This window comes from Leuciscus leuciscus (genome assembly GCF_965113295.1).
Source record: "Leuciscus leuciscus genome assembly, chromosome: 5".
Classification (NCBI taxonomy): Eukaryota; Metazoa; Chordata; class Actinopteri; order Cypriniformes; family Leuciscidae; genus Leuciscus; species Leuciscus leuciscus.
Window position 1 is genome coordinate 162,578 of NC_138729.1, and position 23,449 is coordinate 186,026.

Consider the following 23,449-nt stretch of genomic DNA (forward strand, 5'->3'; position numbering starts at 1 on the left):
GGTTAGCTCTCTGTCCTCCTCCTGATGGTGGTCGGTCGCGCTCGGGCCCGGGGCCTCGACTCTGCTATATGGGTCGCTTACACACCGTCTTCATCCCTCTGAGCCAGCCGCCTGTTCTCCAGCAGAGGCCCTGACCTTCTACCCTCTGGGTGAGTGAGACAGACAGACAGTGAGACAGACAGACAGTGAGACAGACAGGGGACAGATTGTGTATGATGATTGTGTTTGTGATGGTATTTACTGTGATGTTATTGTCTCTTACAATGGCCGTTTACTCTGCTCTTCTGACGTTCACTTATTCAATACGTTGTCTTGAATCGTCTGTTCTGCAAAACCTTTCCACATATTTGAGTATTTGAGCAGGACAGAAGCGTTGACAGGCTCTAGCTCATCTGCGTTTGCATGGTTTCTGTTGTAACAGTGGTTGTGTGTCTCTCTGCTCCTCATCTCTTTATACAAAGAGGATTTTCCCTGTCGACGGCCCTCCACACAAACACACGGCACAAAGCCTCACCCTCCCTTTATTTCCCTGTTTCACTCTCGCTCCACTGTAAAAACAGTTGAGACGGCAGTTCATCGTTCTGCAGGGGACGGGACTAAAACATCTTGATGCGAGCTGCTTTATTAATCCAAATTTTGTTTATTGAAATGCTCTATATTAAACATGTTCAAGAGTTTCTTAAAGTTTTCTCTTCAAAAATAAAAATAAAGTTTCTACTTTACTTTTGAATGTGCTGAAGTAAAACCTCTTTACAACCCCCAAAAAGCTGAAGTATGTAACAGACTACAAGTCAATATAAAAAAAAAAAACTTCCATAGCTCAGTTACATTCTCATATATAAATGAAATGGATATATTATATTATAAATATTCTGAATGATATTCAGTTTTGACTTGTGCTGCCGCCTGAATCATGATGGCACTGTGTTCGTTCGTTGGCCAGTGGAGAACTGAGCGACTGAGCCTGATTTCTCACAAGGTTTGGGTTCCACGACACTGTCGCCTCTGGCTTCATTAGTTGGGGAAACTTAATATTCAACAATATTATTGATCTGACTGTAATGACGCTGTTGGATGAGAAGAAAACTTGATCTGAATTGAGCTGGCAACCCTCTACACTCACCATTAGCCATTAGCTAGTACATTTGTTTTCTTACTCGCCAGACTGAAATACTAATTTATTTATATATATATTTATTGATTAATTAATTTTATTTAGTGGCAGGAGGAGCAAACGACAGACACAGTGGGAGTGGTGTCAGGCCTCGAAGAGGCATTTATTAAAGTAAAATAAACATAAAATGTCATAAAATGGGGGAAATAAAGTGTTAACAAAAAGGGGATCTGGTGTCTTGACGTGCAAGGGAATCATGAAGGATGGGTAGTGAAGAGATGGGATGGGTAGTGAAGAGATGGGATGGGTAGTGAAGAGATGGGATGGGTAGTCAAGTCAAGTCACCTTTATTTATATAGCGCTTTTTATAATACAGATTGTTTCAAAGCAGCTTTACAGAGATAACAGGAAAATAATGCAACAATGTTTCCAGAAGAAAATAGCGTCTTCATTTTTGTTGTAAAAAATTTAAGTTATTACTTTAATTCATTTATATATACACTGAACAAAATTATAAATACAACACTTTTGTTTTTGCCCCTATTGTTTCATGAGCTGAACTCAAAGATCTAAGACTTTTTCTATGTACACAAAAGGCCTATTTCTCTCAAATATTGTTCACAAATCTGTCTAAATCTGTGTTAGCGAGCACTTCTCCTTTGCCAAGATAATCCATCCACCAGGTGTGGCATATCAAGATGCTGACTAGACAGTATGATTATTGCACAGGTGTGCCTTAAGCTGGCCACAATAAAAGGCCACTCTAAAATGTGCAGATGTACTGTATTGGGGGGGTCCGGGGTAAGAAAAAATAGGTTGTTGATTGTGGCCTGTGGAATGTTGATCCACTCTTCTTCAATGGCTGTGTGAAGTTGCTGGATATTGGCAGGACCTGGAACACGAGAGATAACACGAGAGGTCCTAGAGATAACCGAGCGCTCGTAAACGTCTGTGGGAAGGAGACGGAGACAAATATCACAACCTGCTATGTGCGTCTGAGCAATGAGCAAGCGAACTATTGACTCGTTCTTCCGACCTGTGGCTAGTGTGCCTGTGCCAGTGCTAGAGTCTACAGTGTCACAGTCGGATGATGATTCAGAGTCAGAGGTTTGTGTGGCGAAAAAGGCCCGAACCCACCATTTTCGGGAAGACTGGCTGCTGAGAATTCAGCTGGTTGAGGAACTGTAAGGAGACGAACTCCATGAACTGTGAATGTTGCAGTCGCTACCCCAGAACTGCGGGAACACAAAGTTTGCCGACAGTGCAGGCACTTTGCAGTTTAAGCACAATATACTAGTTGAACCCAATCTTAGCCTCAAGCAGGGCTTGAATTTCGGCGCGGGATTGCAGGGAATTGCGCACAATTTGAATCATTCCCGCAGGTCTCCCACTTATAATGCGGGAAATTCCTGCAAACATAGATTCACTTTAGCATGTAGGTTGTATTATTAAATTAATCCACACAGATTATAAAATAAAATTTTAAAACTGTCTGCGAGACACAATTTCACAAACAGCATGAATGATTCAGCGGTGCGGCGTCTTCTCGTCTCTCAAAATGGGTTGAACAAGGTAAACGCTGCAGGGGGCGATAATACATTCTCGCGTTTCGAGAGTCGGGATAGACGCAATTGTCACTTGCATAATCGCCAGCATTGCATCATGACGAGTAACTAAAGTTTACCATTTGCACGTCTTTTTAAGTCTTACCAGTTTAAACATTCACGCGATTTTAAACTATTCGGTAGGCTACTTGCGCGCTGTCTGAGAGATGGTCTTTTTTTCTTTGCACACATACGTAAAGCCGCCTCGCAAACAGCTCGTGGGTAACAAAAGTTATTTTTCGTGGATTATATCGCTTTAACAGTCAAAAGCATGCAAATATTATGTAAATTTCGGTCTTGGTGAGTATCCTCTAAACACAGTCGGTTATGTCTTCAATAAGCATAAATCGTACGTGACCGTATAATGAAAACAGGATCCGTGCACTAGCTCTTAAAGGGACAGCAGCCATATGTGTCTGTCATTCATTTGGTTGTCAAAACAACAAAACATAGCTTTCATTTTAAGGAATCAGGATTAATAGCCTATGTATTTAATTTAGTCAGGACTAAAATAATACCCAGTGTTATTTTTCATTTGATTACTTTATTCAGTCTCTGTATTTCTGAATACTAGTGTTAGACCTAAGCAAAAACTTTTCTCTTTATTTCTCTTTATTGGTATCTTTATTCTATTGTATTTATTTGTGCTACTTTTTTCAATTTAATTCAGAGATTGAAATCAAGCTTCCTTGTGTTGTGTAAATTCTTAAGAACAAAATTACCCCATTGTAAAAACGCAATGAGTGAGCATACATTTAGGCGAGATAAATGTAATAAAAAAAAAAGTCTAAACTCCCCCCTCAAATAAAAAATTCCCCCCCATAAGAATCACCTAAGGGGGGATTTCCCCCCATTTTCCAAAACGAAATTCAGGCCCTGGCCTCAAGCATAGAGTATGCTGTGACATGTTAATAAATCGTGTTAAGTATTGTTTGGAACTGTGAAATGACCGAAAGGTAGTAAGCACTTTTTTTATTCTGAATGTATGGTATATTTTTTATAATATTTGTACTGTCATGACAGCGATGGTGCGGTCGGTTTACCTTTTTGTTGCATCTTCAAAAGTGCACAATAAAATGTGACACTGAATTTGAAACAGCACATTGTAATTTCTGCATCTATTATTAAAGTATTTATTAGTAATACAGTGGAAATTAGTAGAAATGTGAATATTTGGTTAGCATGTTGATTTACGGTGTGTGCTTCTAAATTTTCTGGTTGTGCCTCTAAAATTTTCAGTTGGGGGCCATTGTGCTCCTAGTGAAAAAAGTTAGTTTCGAGCCCTGTTCCAGGAATTGTGTACAGATCCTTGCAACATGGGGCCGTGCATTATCATGCTGCAACATGAGGTGATGGTCATGGGTGAATGGCACAATAATGGGCCTCAGGATCTCGTCACGGTATCTCTGTGCATTCAAAATGCCATCAATAAAATGCACCTGTGTTCGTTGTCCATAACATATGCCTGCCCATACCATAACCCCACCGCCACCATGGGCCACTCGATCCACAACGTTGACATCAGCAAACCGCTCACCCACACGACGCCATACACGCTGTCTGCCGTCTGCCCTGTACAGTGAAAACCGGGATTCATCCGTGAAGAGAACACCTCTCCAAAGTGCCAGACACCATCGAATGTGTATACAGTAAGTACCCAATACAGTAAAACTGCACATTTTAGAGTGGCCTTTTATTGTGGCCAGCCTAAGGCACACATGTGCAATAATCATACTGTCTAGTCAGCATCTTGATATGCCACACCTGTGAGTTGGATGGATTATCTCAGCAAAGGAGAAGTGCTTACTAACACAGATTTAGACAGATTTGTAAACAATATTTGAAGCTGCTGTGTTTTGGACCAGCTGTAGTTTGTTTATTAAGCGTGCAGGGCAACTACCCATAAGAGCATTACAATAATCTAGCCTTGAGGTCATGAACGCATAAACTAACTGTTATGTATTTTTCATTGAAAGCATATGACGTAATTTAGATATATTTTTAAAGGGCACCTATTATGACCCTTTTCACAAGATGTAAAATAAGTCTCTTATGTCCCCAGAGTATGTATGTGAAGTTTTAGCTCAAAATACCCAACAGATATTTTTTTACAGCATGTTTAAATTGTCATTTTTTGGGGCTCAGAAAAACGTGCCGTTTTAGTGTGTGCCCTTTAAATGCAAATGAACTGCTGCTGCATGGCACAGGGGGCGGAGCCTCACGAGCTCGCGCTAAGAGCTAGGACAATCTCATCTGATAATATCAAAACAGAAACTCTCAGTAGCGGTGTTCATTTCGACTCGGAGTCGGACAATAATGCCCACAGAGCCAGAGAATATATGCTGTATGGAGATTGAACAGGTATAGTTTAGTGATGCTCCGATCAGCATTTTTGGGGCCGATCACCGATTACCGATCACCAAAATCATGATCTGCCGATTGCCGATCACTGCCGATCACAGAATGGAAATATGCTAGAGTCAAGAAAATCTTGAAGAACCACCAATATTTATTTAATTGTAGTTAGAAAACAAGATTACATAAGGCTACTGTAGGCCACCTTTTCTAAATAAGGCACAGTATAATTTTTCAAAACAAAGAGGGGTCAGGCAGACTACAATGGATGTAGTTGAGGAACTAACTACATCAGATCCAAAAAATAAAATAATGACAATGACATTTGAGGTTATTAAAACAGTAAGTCCCGCCCCTCGACTGCCAAAAATAAAAGTGTTTGAGCGAGCAAAATCAGCAGGCGAGAGGAGATCAAGCGCGAGAGTGTGGGGAATGATCATGCGCGCGCGCGAGGGCAGAGATGTCATGCGCCCGCGCAGGGTTTGAATGAGCTCGCGAGTTCCCGTTTCCTCGCGCGTAGATCTGTTATCCTCTCGCGAATGTCATTTACCGCGCGCGCCAGCATCAGTTGTGCGCTCGTTTATAATTGCCATTGAATTGCCGTCATAGGAGAACTCATTTTGCCACTGTTAAGCAAGCTCTGCTCTGCTGTTGTGTTGCCGCGCATGCGGAAAAGTTGCGCGAGTTATTTACGTCATGTGATCGGCTTTTTTGATCGGCGCTTTTGGGGGTTGCCGATCAAGCAATTTTTTGCCAATATCGGCCGATCATGATCGGCGGCCGATCAATCGGAGCATCACTACTTAATTATGGTTATAACTTATTTGTCATCTGCTTTTATCCACTATTAATACAAGCCTGCTGTAGCAGACCTCGTCCGAATGATGACCAAAATATACAGATAATTTCAATTAAGTTTATTGTACATGACACAAAAGATGAAGCCTTAGTTTTACTCCAGAAAATCACTGTAAGAGCAGTTAAATAAACACAGTATAAGATGTGAGCATTTAAGTCTTATCCAAAAGTCTCTCTCTCCCTTTCATTAGCATGGAACATATACAGCGAAGTACACAAAACACTCGTTAAAATTAACAGTAAACAAATATATACACACCTTTTCAGTCTGTGCTTAATAAACTGGTACACTGTATATCCGTAAAACTATTCGATGAGCTGTCATAAAGTGCGCGCTCTCACTTTCATTTCTGCCGTGATCAGTAACATTAGTCCTGTCGCTCCGGAGACTGTAAGCTGGATCATGAACAGTTGGTGAGATCCATCCTCGAGTAACAACGAGAGTAAATGAAGACTGCTATGTTCATTCATACATCCAACAACAAAACACCTCAATCGCTTAGGAGACATTCTTGTCTACAGCTGCTCAAGCGTCGAAACAATGGCGGACTCTGTGTCCAGCTCCCTCAGTGCGGGTCTATGCTCAAACTGCAGTGTCAATCAACAGTCGTGGGAGGGGCATGTGCAATTCTACGTCACATTGCATAGAATCTTAGAACAGCTCGTTCTGAGACAGTACTTATGATTTATTGAGATTGTAAAAAAAACACTGGGTGGATTTTTATCATTCTAGGGTGGTTTTGCTCACACACTGCCAACACACATTTATGTTCAAACACCATGTAAAAGTGAATTTTGCATAATAGGTGCCCTTCAAGATGGAAAAATGCGGTTTTACAGATTCTAGACACGTGACTTTCAAATGAAAGATTGGTATCAAAGAGCACACTCAGGTTCCTAACTGATGACGAAGATCTCCCAAGGGTAGCATGTACAGAGTGAACAGCAACGGTCCTAGTACTGAGCCTTGTGGTACACCATAATGAACTTGTTATCGATATGACATTTATTTGTTTACTACTACAAACTGATAACGAATAGGATGGGTAGTGAAGAGATGGGATGGGAAGTGAAGAGATGGGATGGGTAGTGAAGAGATGGGAGGGGTAATGAAGAGATGGGAGGGGTAGTGAAGAGATGGGAGGGGTAGTGAAGAGATGGGAGGGGTAGTGAAGAGATGGGAGGGGTAGTGAAGAGATGGGTGGGGTAGTGAAGAGATGGGAGGGGTAGTGAAGAGATGGGAGGGGTAGTGAAGAGATGGGTGGGGTAGTGAAGAGATGGGAGGGGTAGTGAAGAGATGGGAGGGGTAGTGAAGAGATGGGTGGGGTAGTGAAGAGATGGGATGGGTAGTGAACAGATGGGATGGGTCCAGGTAAGGGGACGAGGTCCGGCAGTCGAATGCTCTTCTTTATCTCTCTTCGGTCTGAGGCACGAGGGGCGGCAGCTTGTCCTCTTTGGGCCACGACAACTGAGGGGAAAAGCGGCTCGGCATCCTAGCCTGTCAGTGGTGTCATGCATGATTCTCCATTCCGGACCGCGTGTCCGGCGGTGATGAGGCTTCATATTCTTCAGGTGTGCCTCATCACGCGCCGCCAATTCTCCTTTGCAGCCCCTCTCCTCTCAAATCCCAATGGCCAAAAGAGTCCAGTGAGTGTCTTTACCGGCGCTAACCGCATCGATTACTGCTGTGAACCGATCGGTCCCAGTCTCAAAGTCTTTTGTTAATAGTTCATTTTGTCAACTGGTTCATTGAAAAGAATCAGCACAAAAAAAATCCTTCATTCACAAGTTGTACATCATTACTTAATTTTCAAAGAAGGACATACATGCATGCTTGAAAAATGTACTTAACTCATTCCCTGCCGCTTTGAAAAAAAGTTGTCAGCATTTTCAAAGTTTCAGGCTTCAGAATATTTTGTTGAATGAATATCTGAACATGCAATATATAGAAAGAACAGCCCTTCTGCTTTAAACATTTAAAAAACAGTTTTATTCTAGCTTTATGCATTCTTTTTTTATCAACTCTTGAAGGTGGGTACGTTTCATTAAAAAAAAAAGCATAAATGTGAGCAAAAGGCTGAGAAAATCAGAGGGCCGACAATCATTCAGTGTAGTCTGAAGTTTAACGCTGACTATCAGGGCCAGCCTTCATGCAAATAGAAATACTTGTGTGAATTTGTAACACTTACAGATAAGAATATAACCGTGAAATTAAAGTTTTGCGCTAAGGAAACAAATCACATATTAAACCGCACACGCATCTGTCTGAGTGCCTGACAGGGAAGCCATGTTAAATATCACGCTAAACTGCCGTGTTTGAGCCAGCGCCCCCTATCCATTATCCATGTCCCTTCTATTATGAGTGCGCTTGTAAAATCTTCCCGGTCGACTGACATTTGTTAAGACATCTGCTATAAACATTACAATCCTCATGATAACTTTTGTTAACTTTACAATAAGTAAATCCACTTTACCAGCTAATTACTCATTGAAAGCGATGCCATAGTGGTAAACAGAGCGACCGCAAAAACGGAAGTTCAAAGACGATATCCTAAAGATGACTGCGCGCTTGTTTCTCTGGCGCATAAGATCTATACGGTCATTAAATCGGTAATGTTTGCTCTTAGGTTTTATTACGCATTTAGGAGAGTATTGCAAGAAGCTTCTTACATATAACCTTACTTTCGGGGAAAAAAATACAATCATGATTTTTCATGAAGAATTATGTTAGAATTGTAGGCCTAAAATACATTGGTATTAGCTTGTTTTCATCAATGGTGTAATCTTCTAACAAGAGTAAACACATATGAACAATTAAATTATTATGACATTATTAATTATTTTTAATTGTCTTGAAACTATCCAAGCAGCGTTTCGCGCTCAGATGTGACGGCGGAATTAATAAATTACCAAAATGTGATTACAGAATATATTTAAATTATCTATCAAATTGTCATTTTCTCCTTACAGTCTTGCGAGTTAACAATAATGCTTGAGCAGTAAATGACTTGGTGAACAAAGAAAACATTTTTGCATTAGGCATTGGCATTAGTTAAAGCCTAAAAATGTAAAAGTTTTACCTTATAAATAGAATTTAGTTTAATTAATTTTAAAATTCATCGCCGGATTGAATGGGAACATGTTTTATTGAAAATATTTGAAAATATTTAAGTAGGTCTCAAGTCAATACTGTTTTTAATGGCTTGTCAACTTTCCATTCCTCTGCTGCATGAGTCAGCGCTGGATTCTAGCCACCACCGGATTGTTGTCAGTGCGAAACACGTTTTTGAGCATGTGAATGCTGATTCTTGTCAGCGCTGGATTCTAGTCAGTGCTTGAGCGCTGGTCTATGACTGGAAAAATAATAGTCGTTGCAAAAGAAACAATACATAGCTTACATGTCGCATTAAACTGGCAGATTTAAGAATGTTGTAGGCAATTATTTTGCAAGTAATTACATGTTTAATCTGGTCTTGCCTGTATATTTGGTGTAAACTAGTGAACGCCCCCCATGAACACCTGAACGCCCCTGTCATGTAGCGTGTTCTCGAGGGGCCTGGGAGAAGTTTAGGAAGGCTCTGTACAATGGAGTGGTTTTCAAAATGCCAGTTGTGGTTTATTTTAGAAGCTACATTTCACAAGGTGCAGTCCACATAAAGTACAACCAAAAAAAGAACAAAGAAACAAAAAAAGAATAAACTTAATGCAACATATACTGGTGCTAAAAACAAAAGAAAAAATGCTGTGAGCAGCAAAACTGGCACTAAACAAGGCCTAGTGGCACATCCACAACAATATCAGCATGTCTCACCTCAGACATGTTCAAGCGTTCGCACAGTATACACAGGATGCAACATTCCTCCTCTAACATGCTCAGACAGTGGTTTAAATAAACAAGTTTCCCGCCAAACACTAGTGCGATGAACCATTGTCACGGGGTGGAACCTTTCACCGTAACACTTATCACTGAACTTATCACAGCAAAACATTGGCACCTAAATAATATAACTAATGTTCAAGAACTCATTTCTGACATGCAATAATCATAATATAAACATGCATAACATACAACCACAAACTCAAACATCTAACACCTCATAGCACTCATGTCTCTCTCCATCTTGAAAAATGGCATGTTCTGGCACTTCCAGAGCCCACCTCCAAACGCTGGCTCAGACAGGTAAGATCAGGTGCTATAATATGCAAACTTACACAATAAAGAAATCATTTAAAACAAACAATGGCTCTCTATTATCAGTCAAAACATTAACATGTTGAACACTTGATGTTGGTATTGTCCATCCGCATATTCATTGCCAACTTACAGTACATAATAAACCCTTCCTGCAATCAGCACACCAAGTAAATTCAAAATAGCACTAGGCTTGAACTCTAGTGATGATGTCATTGACCTGGTTCATCATCACAGCCCCCCTTTCAAAAATGTTGCTTCCAACGCCCCCAGTTGTTCTCTGAACGCCCCCGTTGAGAACCACTACGCTAAAGCCTACGATTATCGTGTGTGCTTATCGCCAACGTTTTTCGACGTGTCTTTGTGTTCATACCCAATCGATTTTCACTTGCAATGCGCCGAGTGAACGTGCAAATTCACTCCCTGACAGTAGATGGCGCTTATTACTCACCATCCAATCCTATTTGATCTGCAATTCCTCTCCATAACATCTCCCTCTTATCAAGATGTTTGTAGTCGCTGTGGCGTTTGTCATACAGTTCTTTGTGTTCAGACACCAAAGAGACCAGCAGCTCTACAGTCATCTTGCCTCATTGCATCTTCTTCTTCATCTACTTACTTCATCTTCGTCGTCTTCTTCTATCAATGTGTAGGCAAGACCGTTTTGTGCTTGAGCGCCACCAGGTACTGTAACTTCAGCAGCTCCAGGCACGTGAACAAAAGCACCAATCTCATTGGTCGGCCAGTTTTGAATGCGGCACGTCAAACCCAAAAAACAATCCTGAGGCGTAAAAAAAAAAAAAAAAAAAACGCTTTTAGGCCTAGCGCTTGAGCGTTTGAGCGTTGGTGTGCATACTCACATTGGCACCCTTTGTTTAGTCACAAGGCGTTAAACTTCGGCGATAAGCATGTGATAATCGTCCCGGTGTGCACAAGGGTTAGCATCACGCACCAGCAGCTCACTCTGTTCCTCCACTGTTTTAGATGTATTTTGTCCACAGATATGCGTTATTCAGTGCTGTAATTTGACGCGGCTGACGGAAGTTTTCCGTGCGTGGTGGACAGAAGCGACTAATCCATAATGACATTCATTGTAGATAATTTTCATTATCGATTATCAATTTTATTTGATTAGATGTTGTGGCCCTAATCACGATAACATTAAAAATGATCATGTATCGGCCGATATATCGTGCAACGCTATTGTTCATCACAGCACCAAGAGGCCTACTTAAATACTTAGTAAAAAAAGAAAAGAAATTGAGTCTTTTTATACATTTGTTTACACTTGAACATTTTTACATTTTAATATGGACTAAATCATGCCTTAGATGTTCTGATTCTTTATTTTTGTTCTTTATAGTTATTTTGCACTTTAGTCTGTTTAATAATTTAGATGTTTGTTTACATTTATGTATTGAATTTAAATGTTCATTTCTTATTATAATAAAAAAGTTATTAAACCTGTTTAATAGGACAACACTTGTTTTGTAACTTGATTCAATACCGTGATGAAAGCTTCAGCAGTTTGGGTGATGTTACCACGAGCAGCAGGTGAACAATAAACGCATCATAAACTGAAGGCTGAAGCGCTGTGGCTTCTTCACACTAGCACACAACATCACTGACTATAATGGGTTCTTCCGTCTTCCTTACTGAAGTGAAAGGGTTCTGGGTCGCCAGTAGCAAACAATGGAGCGCGCTCTGCTGGACAAACTACGTAATTACACAATTTACAAGCATTATATCTGCGTCATATACGCCGATGCAGATATGTCTGTAACAGGCTCATATCGGCTGATAAATCGGTCGGGCTCTAATTATAGTGTTCTTTATGTGCACATACGGTATTTTTCATTTCTTCGGGTCTTAAAAAGTCTAACATTAGATTTTTAGGCTTGTGCATCAGCCCTGGTCTTCAGGAGCAGGTTTTTAACGAGTTTAACGGTGTGTTTCTGTCAGCTGAAGCAGATGAAAGAGCTGGAGCAGGAGAAGGACTCTCTGCTGGCCGGCCTGGATGTGTTGGAGCGAGCCAGAGAATGGTACCAGACCCAGATCCACAACATCACTGAGACCCAGAGACTCGTGGGCCAGAGCCGCCACTCCACCGTATGTTTCCCTGGTTTAACACGCCGTCATTACTGTGCTCATCAAGACATCTCATTCAAAACCACTGGATTTATTTATTGATAATTTCTAGCAGTCTGAGAGTCTCAGTATTTCTGACCGAAATTAAGAACCCTAACCCAACCAGAGCTCTGACAAAAATGCTGTCATTTTTAATGATATTTCATTGTAGTCTAGTTGTGAGTTTTAAAAACTTTCCCAGTAACTCAAAAAGTATTCTATCAGAATTGATCATATTTCAGAGTGTGGAGTGCAGCGAACGACGGCATAACAGTGGAGGTTTGCATTGAAGTTTTAGAGCAGTTTTCATTCATATCAGCCGAGTTTAGCTTCAGTCCAGTGAGAACTACAGGCGTGTGTGTCAGAACTAAACTGAGCTTGAAGATAATAAAAAACTTTGTCAAGGAAAAATTCTAAATGCTAATTTGATTTCAGTGTTTGACGTAAATTAACAGTGAATGTGTGTTTCTGTGGTTAATACAGATGCCCCAGAAATCAATTCCAGGTGTCAAATACTGACCTCATTAATCTAAAAGCTCATTTCTGACACCATATTGTGTTTCTTCAGGAGTTTTTGGCTGAATCTTGTCAAAGTCGAATGGATGTTCTTCTGCCTAAACTGCAGGAAATCACGCGCTGCCTCAGTGACTTAATTTCCGTTTCTGGGAAGGTTCGTATAAACCTAATTATTTATATTATATTATTAATTAGAATTAAACCTTAATTATATATATTATATATAGATATATTATTGTGGTGGAAAATGTGAAGGTGATTGACAATAATCAAGTGATGTTGCTTTAGTTTCCTGATAATTATTCTACAGCTGAATCAGTATCTGCGGTGTGTGTGTGTTTGCTGTTCTCAGACGGTCTCGTCCTCAGACTCGCTGTCGGCCGGCGTCTCGTCCAGCACTGCTCCTCCTCAGGCCATACACACACTGAAGGAGCACAACCGCCTGCTCACACAGGTCAGAGGTCACACACACACCCGGACCACACATATCACTCCTAACACCCGATCAGATCCGTGAACTCGGGATAAAAAAAAAAAATGTGAACTCGGTTTCCTGTTTCATTCAGAAATGAGTCACATTACAGTCACACAATGTGTTATGTGTATGCTAGGTCAAAGAGATGTGTTTTTAGTCTAGCTTTGAACTGACAAGAGTGTGTCTGCTTCCCTGACAATGTTAGGAAGACTGTTCCAGAGTTTTGGTGCTAAATAGGAGAAGGATCTACCGCCAGCAGTCGATTTTGATATTCTAGGTATTATCAACTGGCCGGAATTTTGAGATCGCAATAGACGTGAAGGACTATAATGCGTTAAGAGCTCGCTCAAGCACTGTGGAGCTAAACCATTTAGTGCTTTGTAAGTAATCAGCAATATTTTAAAATGTATACAATGTTTAACCCTCTGAGGTCTGAGCTGTTTTCTGGCCCTGGAGGTGTTCTGACATGCTCTGACATTTGTGCTTATTTCTGTTACTTGTGACATTGTCATGGCTAAAGTCTTATTACACTGTATTTAGCACAAACTCTGCTACAATAATATATCAGCAAGCATGTATGTAAAAGTTTGTAGTTTTGAGATAATGACATTTATGCGTGGTTTGTGAAAATACCCCAAAAAATTGTCACTGAAATAAGGCCATGAAACCCATACTGATTATTTCTTCACAAGACTTTTGAAAATTGTATCACGTAGCCTAGAATATTTGCTCCAAAACTATGTGAAAATCACCCTGACTGCTCATTCAGATAAGACAATATATTGATTTAAAATTTCTAAGACGTGTTTTGTGTGAGAAAGCCATATGCGAAGAGGCGTGATCATCTCATGAATATGTAAGCCTTCAACACCTGAGAAAGACAAAGAACCTCCCCTAACTGCCCTATTAGGAGCGATCAGGCCCTGTCATTCAGAGCAACCTTGCACAAAGAATGAGGAGATTTAAAAAAGAATGGCTTTTAAATTGTTTGGATTTATTTACAACACAACATAATCCAAAGATACACAACACATGCCAAAAAAGCACTTCAAAGACAGAGACCTTTGTGCCATTCCTAAAAACATTGTACATACCTTTCATTTCCAAGATTTTCACTTTACCATGTTCACGTACAGAGACTCATGTGAATGTTGAAGTCCTCAGTTGCATCTGGGCCCTGAAAAAAAAAAAGTGAACATACTGATATCAAGAGAAAGGCCTGCACGATTTTGGAAATAAATATTAGATTTTTCTGGTTAAAATTGCTTTTTAAAATTCCTTTTTAAAATTCACAGAATACACACACACACACACAAATGTTTCCAACAATAATATAATGAACACCAGGTTTGTTGTGCCTTGTAGGCATAAGGTATATGCGCAGTGCCGGATAAAATAATAATAACAATAAATAACCTATAGCAGTATAAATCTTCCAAAAGATTTCAGTAACAACTAAGCTAGAGAAAAAGATATTGATTATCATGTTACTTCAAATGTTTCCATCCGTTATGATGATATGAAATGAGATAATAATAAAAACATGAAGCCGTTTGGTGCGTTTTGCTTTCATCCAAAATATGATACATTCAATCGCGATCGCGCTGCAAAATATGATACTTTCAAACGCGATCCAAAATATGATAGCCTACATTCAAACGCGATCGCGCTGCAAAATATGATACATTCAAACGCGATCGCTATCCAAAATATGATACATTCAAACCCACAGCGCGCTCCAAAATATGATACATTCAAACGCGATCGCGCTCAAATATAAAACATTATGGTTACCATATACATATCTACGTTTGAGCAGATATCCACAAACACAGTAACAGTAAACACGGGTCTAAATATTATAATATTCCCCATATATCTAGCAACAGTTCAACTGCAACGTGACATTTATGCAACAATAACAAACTAATATGTAAGAATTTCTTACCTTACATCTTTCTTGTCTTCAAATCGCGTTCTTCTTCTTCTGAGGTAGCCTAAATCCAATGTAAGCTCAGGCACGTCTTTCAAACTCGACGAAAAGTGAAGTGAAGTGTTTTGTTGTTGAGGTAATGAGCGAGTTCGCGTTCCATGTGGAGATTTGCATGTGAATCTCTTTTGCGCGAGTGGGCGTGGCCAAATTAACTGTAATGAGCAAGCGTTTGAGAAGCTGGACATCTTGTTGGTTTTATACAAATTACTTAAACAGAGAATATTTGTTTTCGTTTTGAATCCGATCATTTAAAAGTACACACTTAAATGTGTATAAAGGTATATGGCTCATAAATGTGTGAGAAGGATTCGCTGAGTTTTGTTTCAGTTTATAGACGTGCTCAAGAAAAAAAAGTTCACCGCGACGGAGAGGCAGAACGCACACCCTGTTTATTTTCTTTATTTTACAAAAGCACAATGTTTTGATTTGATTGTAAGTGGACACATTCAAAAGGAGAAATATCACAGATTATTTTTTTTATATTTCTTTTTTCTGTATGACCATAAATGACGGAGTAATTTAAGTTTATAGTGCTACTATGTGAAGAAAATCCAGCAAAACGCGGGGGCGCGTTTGTCGACCTCAGAGGGTTAAGCGTGCAGGGCAACCACCCATAACAGCATTACAATAATCTAGCCTTGAGGTCATGAACACATGAACTAACTGTTCCGCATTTGTCAATGAGAGCATGTGACGTAATTTAGATATATTTTTAAGATGGAAGAATGCGGTTTTACAAATGCTAGAAACGTGACTTTCAAATGAAAGATTGGTATCAAAGAGCACACAAACACACACACACACACACACCCAGGTTCCTGACCGACGACGAAGACTTGACAGAGCAGCCATCAAGTGTTAGATTGTTTTTTCAGAATTTAGTAGTAGGAAATTACTAGTCATCCAGTTTTTTATATCAGCTATGCATTACGTTAATTTTGTGAATTGGTAAGTTTCGTCAGGGCGTGAAGAAATATAGAGCTGAGTATCATCAGCATAACAGTGAAAGCTAATGCCATGCTTCCTAACGATATCTCTCAAGCGTAGCATGTACAGAGTGAACAGCAGCGGTCCTAGTACTGAGCCTTGTGGTACGCCATACTGAACTTCGTTTACTGCTACAAACTGATAATGGTCAGATAAGTGTGATTTGAACACTTTGAACACTTGCCAATGCCAAAGTTTTAAAATGACAGATTTGCTCTGATAATCTGTTTGGGTTCAACCTACATGCTATAGTGCATTAAATGTTCGGTACTATCGATACTTGACAGATACATCCCTACAGTATATGGCTGAAATAAACCAGTATTTCCACTTGCCATCGAGCAGCATTTACTACGGTAAAACTGACAAAGTGGATCTCTGATCTCTGAACTGGTGTGAGTGATTGGAGGCGGGGCTATTTGCATATTCATGTGTTTTTCACCTACAGGAAGTGACAGAGAAGAGCGAGCGCATCACTCAGCTGGAGCAGGAGAAATCTGCGCTGATCAAGCAGCTGTTTGAAGCTCGCGCTCGCAACACCCACGACAGCAGCGCACTCGACTCCACCTTCATCTGACCATCACCATCATCATCACTCCAGAGACCAGCCCAACACCACTGTTCACTTCATCTGACCATCATCATCATCATCATCATCGTCACTCCTCCAGAGACCAGCCCAACACCACTGCTCACTTCATCTGGCCACCATCATCATCACTCCTCATGTCTTTCAGTGCAATTTGAACACAATAATACCAGAGAAGCAACAGCCCAGTCTATATCAACCCATTCAGCTAGAGCTTCTCGTTATTCTCACAGCTCCTCCATCTCAGCTGAGACTACATGTGCAAAATACAAGAGATAAGCAGAACAATAAACTGGCTTCCAGCGCCGGACGGTCCGATGGCACGAACAAACACGTCGGTGCAGAGACTGCTTCTAAAGTTCACTACACGTTTCTTCTGGAGTCTGTGTGAATGGAGCAGTCGATCAGTGAGAGCAACGGTTTGGTGTAGATCTTTCTTTAGTTTGATTTTTCAGTTGTGGTGCTTTGATTAGTGTGCTGTGTTTTCAGAAAAGGTTGCATTTGTAAAGTTCCTCTCCTTCATCCACACACATGCAGACGTCTTTGGCTGTTTTTGAGCATCTCACCATAAGCTTTGCTGTTAAAGATGGCATGGACAGTTAAAAGACTTCTGAAAGGTCGCAGTGTAACAGAAGTAGCGGCAGATCTTTTCTTCTGTATTGTGCCTTACATCTGAATGAAACTGATTATCGGAAAAGAAGAAATGTAGGGCGGGGCTTGGTTCTGTCCAGCAGTTGTTGATTGGATGGGGGCGGGTCTGAATGTAAGGGGCGGGGTTTAATCGCACTGAATGATTGGAGCGGTCCTGCGCGCATCATCACCATAGAGAAGTCTGTCCTGTCACCGGACGTTATATTTAGATTTTTTTAAAGCACCCGAGAACCGCTTTATTCTGTTCCAGTCCAGTGCTCTCTAGAAGAAACCATATGATCAGGGTTCCTTAAGACTTTTCTCTCAAAGTAATTTCTTTGAATGCGTTTGTGACTCGCTGTCTAATACCATAGAAAGTTGTTGACTCTTCTATTAGTTTGCAGAACAGAAAGTCTTTATAATAATGGAAGTCATTCTGTTTAAACGCAGTAATGAGAAGCTTGTGTTTTTAAGCACTTGTATTAATTCTTTAGTTAAACATGAGTGATATTCACACTAAAGTTGTTATTTGAGGCGGGACTAATGAGTGAGAATGATTGGCTGTGGTAAATGACAGCTCACCGACGCCCTCTACAGATACGGTTGAATAATGACCTGGAATATTCTTTTATGCACAGTTTCACTGGGTTCTGCTGGAGGGTTAGTGGTTTGATTCTTTGAATGCTCATGTGTGAAGATTAACTGAATCTGATTTTATGAATAACTACGGCAGTGACTTACATGAATCACTTACTTCAGAGGACTAAATGCTTCCAATCTATATTTACTATAGCCATATATTAGCACAACGTGGCATGAAAGTGCATTTCAGACCTGAATGATGAGAACATTACTAAAAAAACGTAGTCAGTTTCAGCCCTGATGGAAGAAGGTCAAAATGAGAAAGGAAGGATGTTTGTGGATGTTATTGGACAACGAATATTTTGTTGCGATCATCTAAAGATGGTTGGTGTTGGATAAGGAGAATGTTTGGGGGGTTTACAAAACTGGACACTGTGAAGTTCATTTCAATCAAGTGAAGCATTCAAACATAAACCCTAGTGTTGAAGCATTTATACCTGTGTGAAATAATGTATTTAATTTGACCTCACCTTTAGAAAGCACTGATGATCTGGCACATGCTTCAGTTATTGCATGGAGTAAATCAGCTGTTCAGTTTACAGGAGCTGAATGTGTTCATGAAGACGCTAAAGTAAAGACAGACATACAGTAAGTAGCAGCTGAAGAGTGTTTACATCTCCATCATTCTGTCTGAATCTGAGCTGATGATGAAGAGTCACTGGATCTCCGTCGTTCTCTGCGGTTCAGCGTCTGGAGAAATGATGGTTTAAGTGATCGTTAGGAGACATTACAGGAGACCAGTCAATGAAGCTGAAGGACATTAATGTCATTAGAGGCTTTATATAAATATATATATATATATATATATATATATATATATATATATACATGCTGCACATGTGATGTAATGAATATCATCATAATGTTGATCTCAACTCTCATTTCTTTTGCATATGTAATCCACAACAATCTTGATGCTTTTCCATTATTAAAGCAGAACGTTCATTAGTGACGCGTGTTCTTGAGACTCTTCTGTGTCGGTCAACATCGCAGAGGTTTATTTCTTTGTTTGCTTTTCTACAGAAGACTTGTAGGTCAGATTAGTGTATTTTGTAGTTTTGGGTTTCAAGTTATTTGCAAAAATAGCTGGTACACTTTATTGTGATAGTACATCTGTTCAGACTCTACTAGTTACTAGTAGCCGTTCAGCCGTTACAGTGCCATAGATGACTATTTAAACATTAAAAACTGACAAAATCTTTAGTTTAGCATCTGTTGGTAATCAACTAAAGACCAGTTGCTTGTCAACAAATATATAGTTTGCGATCAGTAGACTGTTATCAGACATTCTCAATATATCTTTTAGGACTATCTTATTAGAGTGAAAAACTGTAGAAAAATCAGTAGAAAGTCTATAACCTATCAACAAATTACATACAGTTTTCCGTTAATTATATGCAACATATTTACCATTTAAAATGATAAGTTTTACATACCTGACTGAAGTAGAACACACACTATAGGCAGCACATCAGAGAAAGTAAGCACTGTTATTACATCAAATATAAATACTACATTCTGTATTCATAACCCTAACTCACCAACTATCTTTTCTGACAGAGTTGTGCTAGTTGCAAAAGTGTGTATTTACCCTTGAACTGTTCTAGGACACTTGTGTAAATCTCTGACATTGCTGTGGTGTCTTTCTCAGCTTTTCTTAAACACAAGCTCTCTTGAAAGCTGCGGTCGTCCTGCACAAGTTTAAGACACGCCGATATCTCTACACCACCTCTGAGATTGGCAACTGAAGAAAACAACAACTACAACAATAATGTGAATAAATCAGCAAGGATTGTTGTGTTGTGTCGTGTGTGCGCAGGGTGAGCCACAGTGTTTCACACATGCTTTTCTTTAAAAGGGACATTATAACTTAGATGAAGGTGTGTGGCTTCTTTGATTTAAAGCATTTAATAGTCGGTAGTGTGGGTGTGCCCATAAAGACTATTACATGATTATTGCTATAAAACTAACTGAGGTAAATACTGTTAAGAACATTCTTTATATTTAATTATTGATGATCATAATAGGCAAGCACGCGTTTTATTTACTTCATTACATAATGTATGTAAGAAAGCTGTAGTAAAGTACAAGTTAGATACAGATCATCACTGATTCAAGAAAGACGAATAGCAGGTAAATCGGGACGCTGGCTGTAACAAAACAGTAAAGCTTCTGACATGTTGATTTCATGTCATTCAAAAAAGAGATGACAAAATTATGTTGATTGGTTTGTGGGATAGTGTGCACAATGCCTCTAAACCAGTATAAAGCACTAAAATAAATATAATCACCTAAATACTTCATACCTAACTAAATACAGAAGTGCTCGGTCACGTGCCAACTCTGCCAACACACAACCCCAGGGTTAGGCGTATCTGATTCTGATAACATCATAAGCCAATCTAATGAAAGTGTGCCAAATAAAAATGTTTGGGTTGTATTGTCCGACAAACTGCTTTAGTTAGCTCTGTCTGCCAGCTCTATGGATTCAATTCACTGGAGAGAACAGTCACTTTTTTTGAGTAAAGTTTTTGTTGGAGAAACCAAAAAATCGTCTTTAAAATTAATAAAATGGTTGCAAATGATTGGCTTGTTGAAATGTAAAATTAAGTGCAAGAAATGCGGGCAACATGGTTGCCTCCCCGTCTAAGGACTATTACATCTGGTAAGAATAAATGCTTTGTTTTTATGATTTAATATAATAAAAAAAACTTGTATATCTTAAATTATATGAAAAGTGTTAGTTATTATTTTAAGAGGTGTTTTGTGGAAGTAAAAGCAGGAATCGAATAAACTTCAAAAGGCTTTATTATTTAAATAAATATGAGCGCTAACTTAAACGTTTCAACGTAAAAAATTATGGCGCGGTTGCGGACTCTAGTGTGTCCTGTGAATACACACCTACGTCAAGTGATCCACTGTTAATGAATTATGATTTATACTTATTATATATTTCAATTTAACACGATTTTATTTATATTTTATTTTTATATTTTATTTATCTATTTGTATCTATTTGAATAAGCAGCTGGAAGTAGTAAAACCATTTCAAAATAAAAGTGCTTATTTATTTCAGGTTTGTTTATAATGAAAAGTCACACATTATGCATAAAAATTTGGTAACACTTTATTTTAATGTGCTTGTTACACGTTACATGTATTTACTACAGTAATAACTATAAATTGGGCATTATTACATGCAACTAACCCTCAACCAAACCCTAATCCTACTAAAACACTATAGTAAGTACATGTAGTTTATTATTATTACTTAGTACTTAAATGTATACTTACTGTAACGGGGACACATAAAGTGTAACCAAATAGTTTTTTTCCCCAGATTATAATTGCTATTTTGGTTACATAATAAACTGTAACAAAATAGATTTTATTTAATTCGCTGTAGCATCTCTCTGGGCTGCCTGTCACAGAAAATAAGAACATAATAATGTAACATAACATAATTTAACAAATATATAGATTTTACTAGTATCAGCACTCATTTGTTTGCGGTCTTTTTTAAACACATTATTGTATTACATTTTTTTTATATTGCTCAACATCTGTATCGACATATTGGTACTTACCAATTTTATGCGATACCAATACTTAACATGATTTTTACACAAGCTTTTGTTAGGGTTAGTAGTATGAAGTATTACTAATCGTAGTATTAATTATATTAGTATTAATTATAACTTATCGTGTGTGTGTGTCAGAATGAGAGTCGTAGATCCAAATGCAAGCAAGCAGTTTATTGAAGACAGGTTGTAACAGGGATAATACTCAAAACACCACGTATAGACACCAGAATGCAAATTCACAGGAGAGGATGAGTGATATGAATAAATCCAGAGCGGATGCCAAACTGGAACTGGAGGAAGAGAACTCCAAACGATCTCCAAAAGTCTGAAAACACAGACGAGATCGAGGAAATAACTCCGTAAGGAAACTCAGGCACCGGAACTGGGTAAGAGAGCACAAATAAGAGTGACGAATCGACACCAGGGGGGCAGGGTTTTATATTATTTTGAAGTAGCCCCGGGCGCCGCCATTGGCTAGCGGACCCCCACCTGCTGTTAGCATCCCATTGACTCCCATTCATTTTGGCGTCACTTTGACAGCGAATAACTTTACATCTGAGGCGTTTAAAGACTCCATTTGTCCATTATTTATTTCTAAAGAAACACAAAAATGTATAAAAGGCTCCATTACCTTGTATCTTACATTATGGATACAAGAACAAAACTTTTTCACCACAAGAAGCCTCAACACAACTGACTGACGGGCTTGAGGCCATTCCTCTCAATCTGAAGGGAATCCGTGGTCTGGACGCTGCAACTACTGAACTACCAATATAGGATCGGTTTCATGCTGACTGGTTGGAGCCTGGAGCTTACTTATCTACTGGAGCTCGAGTGCAGATGTGTCGCTGAGTTTGATGGGCTTGTTCTCCCTATAATGAAGGAAAGTGCTTCTTTGTTCTAACTGTTGGTTTTTAAGATATAGCCTGATGTTTTAGATACGGCTGGTTTTAATTAATAAAATTATTTTACCTGCAGCATTACTTCCATCACAGTACTAATATGGATACCTAGCTGGCTAGCTATGTGGTTCCACCTGGATCCACTCTGAAAAAAGCCACTCTGGAAAAAGCTCCTCTCACGGACTTTGTGACTTTCTGTTTTTGTGTTGAACCATGGATACACTCAAACTATTTTGCATTCTCTCAGTTCTTTTCTCATATTTCTCAGTGCCTCGCGTTACGTCGTGTGTAGTCAAACAACATGTTCTAGCTCAGTTAGGTAGTAAAGCAGACCATGTCTATTCACATGATAGAGACTCTGCCTCCTTAATGATTTTACGGACTTTTGGGCTAATGCCTGACAAATTCTCTGTTGCCCCGGCTCTACTGTCATGTTTTATGATGAGAATGCTTATTAGAATTATTGCTTTACCTAACAATCTGCACACAACTGTATTGTTAAAACACCATTACTATAGTGCCTCAGCTGTGCTTTGTCGGGCCTTGATTATATTACTGCTTATGATCTCTGGTAATGTTCATGTCCACCCTGGCCCGTCTTCTTCTTCTGATGTTCTTTCTGGTGTTGCTTCTCCTATGGGTCATGTGGCCTTAAATAACCTATGTTTTGAAGACTTTTGTAAGCGCAAAAATCTTGGCTTCCTGCATGTAAACACAAGAAGCATATTACCTAAACTGGACCAGCTTAAAGTATGGGTTGAGAGTTCTAGACCTGATGTCTTAGTGATCACCGAAACATGGTTGCGCAACTCTATTCCCTACCCTGACCTGTATTTAACTGGTTACAACCTGTTTCGGCAGGATAGGTCATCTAAGGGTGG

General features: G+C 39.4%; 1 protein-coding gene and 1 long non-coding RNA gene across 2 annotated transcripts in view; one reads left to right on the top strand and one right to left on the bottom strand.

Annotated features, from left to right (window-relative positions):
• The window catches only part of sapcd2 (suppressor APC domain containing 2), a 55,222-nt gene extending 36,190 nt beyond the window's left edge, over positions 1-19,032 (top strand). The window contains exons 3-6 of the mRNA XM_082169249.1: positions 12,086-12,232; positions 12,819-12,920; positions 13,119-13,220; positions 16,670-19,032. Of these exons, the coding sequence (XP_082025375.1) occupies positions 12,086-12,232; positions 12,819-12,920; positions 13,119-13,220; positions 16,670-16,798 (480 nt within the window). The 3' untranslated portion in view covers positions 16,799-19,032. The remainder of the gene's footprint in view (positions 1-12,085; positions 12,233-12,818; positions 12,921-13,118; positions 13,221-16,669) is intronic.
• Positions 17,361-22,283, bottom strand: LOC309498489. The gene is made up of 2 exons (XR_014205966.1): positions 19,809-22,283; positions 17,361-19,773 (listed from the first exon to the last, which is right to left on the bottom strand). It is a non-coding gene; the product is annotated as an uncharacterized lncRNA (long non-coding RNA).
• Between the last annotated feature and the right edge of the window lie 1,166 nt (positions 22,284-23,449).